The 2777-nt window shown below is 58.5% G+C and overlaps 1 protein-coding gene across 1 annotated transcript in view; it reads left to right on the forward strand.

The window, feature by feature from the left end:
* The window catches only part of CCDC37 (coiled-coil domain containing 37), a 49086-nt gene extending 46422 nt beyond the window's left edge, over positions 1-2664 (forward strand). The window contains exons 17-18 of the mRNA XM_008592036.1: positions 1376-1469; positions 2397-2664. Of these exons, the coding sequence (XP_008590258.1) occupies positions 1376-1469; positions 2397-2510 (208 nt within the window). The 3' untranslated portion in view covers positions 2511-2664. The remainder of the gene's footprint in view (positions 1-1375; positions 1470-2396) is intronic.
* The last annotated feature ends 113 nt before the right edge of the window (positions 2665-2777 follow it).

Consider the following 2777-nt stretch of genomic DNA (forward strand, 5'->3'; position numbering starts at 1 on the left):
CTCCTCGCAGGACAAGCTGCTGGACAGCCTGAACCACAAGGTGCTGGATGTGTACCGGCACTGTGTGGGTGCCCAGCAGGACGCCAACCTGGGCACTGTGCAGATGCTCACCATCATTGAACACCAGCTGGACGAGCTGATCGAGAACCTGGAACATGTGCCCCAGGCCAAGGTCGACCAGGCCAGGGCAGCCAAGGAGAAGGAGAGGCGGATGAGGTGAACACCAGGCCCACCCCACTCTCCTCACCCAGCTTCAGCTCTGGTCTGACACAGCCCCCCTCCCGAACCTTCAAAGAGCTCCTGAAGCAGGGCAGACAGGCCCCCAGCACTCCATGCTGAGATGTGGAAGCCAGGGTCTTGGGGGTGAGGCCAGCACACTCAGTTGCGGGGTGGGTAGAGAAGGCTCCCTGGAGGTGATGGTGATTGGTGATATGGAGTCTGGAGGCTCATGAGGGAGGCACACGGTCTAGAAGAGCTGGAGCTAAGCGAGGCCTGGATCCTGCGGACAAGGGTAATCGATGAAAGACTTTGAGCAAGAGGACAAACATAGGATTTGGTTAGATCTCCCCTCTCCAGCTGCACAGGTGGGGCAGAGGCTGAGTTCCAGGGCAGCTGCCAGAGCTGGGCACAGCTGAGCAGTGTTTGCAGGGGAGTGGTGGTTGGGGTGCTGAGGCTCAGGGAGCCTCTGGGGACTCCAGCTCAGAGTTGAGGAGTGGGGCAGGCAGGCACCAGCTCAGTCACACCCCCAGATGGAAGCTGGCATGGGGAGGTCCAGGGAGCTCCCCATAGGCCCAATGGGACCCAGGTGAGATGAGGACCATGGCTCTCCAGCCTCTGGGCCAGCTGGTTCATTCACTTATCTGTACAGGGCCCTAAGATATGGCCACCTGCAGCTGTCCATCTGTCTCTCCCACAAGCAGAGGGGTCTCTCCTTTAGGCCCCAACACCCTAGTTGGAGCAGGCACTGGGCAAAGGTTTGATGACAGGAGGTACAAATAGGAAGGACACAGGACTACTATCCCAGCTGGGTGCTGGGCTCTCACAGGGAATGATGACAGACACAGAGGTCAGGGACATGGACCAAGGTCATGAGCCTCTTACGGGTGTGCTATGATGAACCCTAGATCACCACCCACAGGAAGCCAGGGCCAAGGCTCCATCTGTCATTCTCTGGGCCCAAACCACCTGGCCAGAAGCAATGGTGCTCTGGCTGTGGAGAGGTGGGAGGGTCCCAACCTGGAGAGGAGTTGGGACTTTTCTCAAGAAGGAGGCCCTGGCCTGACTTGGAAGACTGAGTGGGAAGAAGCTAGAAACAGAATATGGCAGCCTGGCCTCCCAGGCTCTTCCAGACATAATGCCATCTCTTGCCACCCAGACTTCGGGAAGAGAAGGTCATGATGCAAAAGCTAGTGCAGGAAGAGCGTCTGCAGCGGGCCCGGGCCCGTGCCCAGGCCCAGGTCAAGAAGAAGGTAAGCAGGGTCGCCCTGGAGATCACTGCTAGGAAGGGGTCTCAATACAGCACAGCTGAGGAGCTGAGGTCCTGCAGCCTGAACTTCTGATACCTCCTTTGCAGGCAGTATCACCGAGGCTCTGCAGAGAGACAGGCTGCCTGTAGAGCAAGGCCAGGGTAGAACAGGGTCTCCTGCTGCCCCCACCTCCCCCCAGGGCTGCCCTCCACTCCCAAGATGCCTTCCCCTGGCTGCCAGCCCGAGGCCCATGTCGGATTCTCTCTCCTGCACACACACTCCTCGCCAGACTGACCCAGCTTCCTACCCTCCCCTACCAGGTACAGGCAGTCAGCTCAGAGAGCTAGCCCAAACGCTCAGTCCCTCAAGTTCCCCCACCCCACCTACACTCCAACCATACCCAAACTAAACTCATATGTCACTGGGGCCCCCTTCCTCCTATCCCAAGGCCTCTACACCCCATGGCAAATGGGCTGGACTGGGTACTTGCCTTCTGGCCCTGGCAACAGGAAGCATAGTCCCTCAAGCAGGCCCGGAGCTGAGCCCGGCCCCACAACAGATGAGGTGGTGGGCTTTCTGCTGAACATTCCAGGACTCCCACTTGGGGAAGGGCAAATACTGCAGGGTCTCCTCCATAACCCCACAGCAGAGGAAATGAGTTCCCTCTGTTTAGGCCAGCATTTCCCAGTTCATGTTTCCAGGTCCTCCTCCATTCCCATAGACCAGGCATGATAAATGCGGGGCAGGGTCACACTCCAGAGTAACTCCAGGCTCAGCCTACCAGGCTGCCCACAGTGACCAGGCGCTGACTGGAGCATGCTGGGCCTCCCCCAGGCTCAGGGGCAGGGGGTGCAGCATCGCCCCCTCTGCCCGCACCGCTGGTGCCATGAGGACGAAAAGCATAGGCTCACCGAGTCACTTCCTCTGCAGAGAGGCAGGAAACTGGTGTGCCGCTCCCGACCCCCGGCTCTCAAACCGAGGGAGGAGTCTGAGCACACGCTGATGGACAAGGACAAGGAAGAGGCGCTGTTTTTCTTCATTTAACCCTCACAGAGCCGCAGCTGGGCTGGCTCAGGGCTTAGAAGAGACATCAGCAGTGGAGGCGGAGACGGGCTGGATCTTGAGTGGACCCTCAGTCCTCAAGGTCTCCTCTGTGTGTTCCCTTACTCCCTCAAAATAAACTCATGTCTCTCTGGTGTCCTGAAGGCCTCTTTAAGGAAACAGCCACTGTTAGCACATGTAAGCATCCCTCTCTCTAATCATGCAACTTTGACCTGATGCAGGTGGCAAGGCGCGCCATCCAAAACATCT

Source organism: Galeopterus variegatus, unplaced genomic scaffold, assembly GCF_000696425.1.
Source record: "Galeopterus variegatus unplaced genomic scaffold, G_variegatus-3.0.2 Scaffold7523, whole genome shotgun sequence".
NCBI lineage: Eukaryota > Metazoa > Chordata > Mammalia > Dermoptera > Cynocephalidae > Galeopterus > Galeopterus variegatus.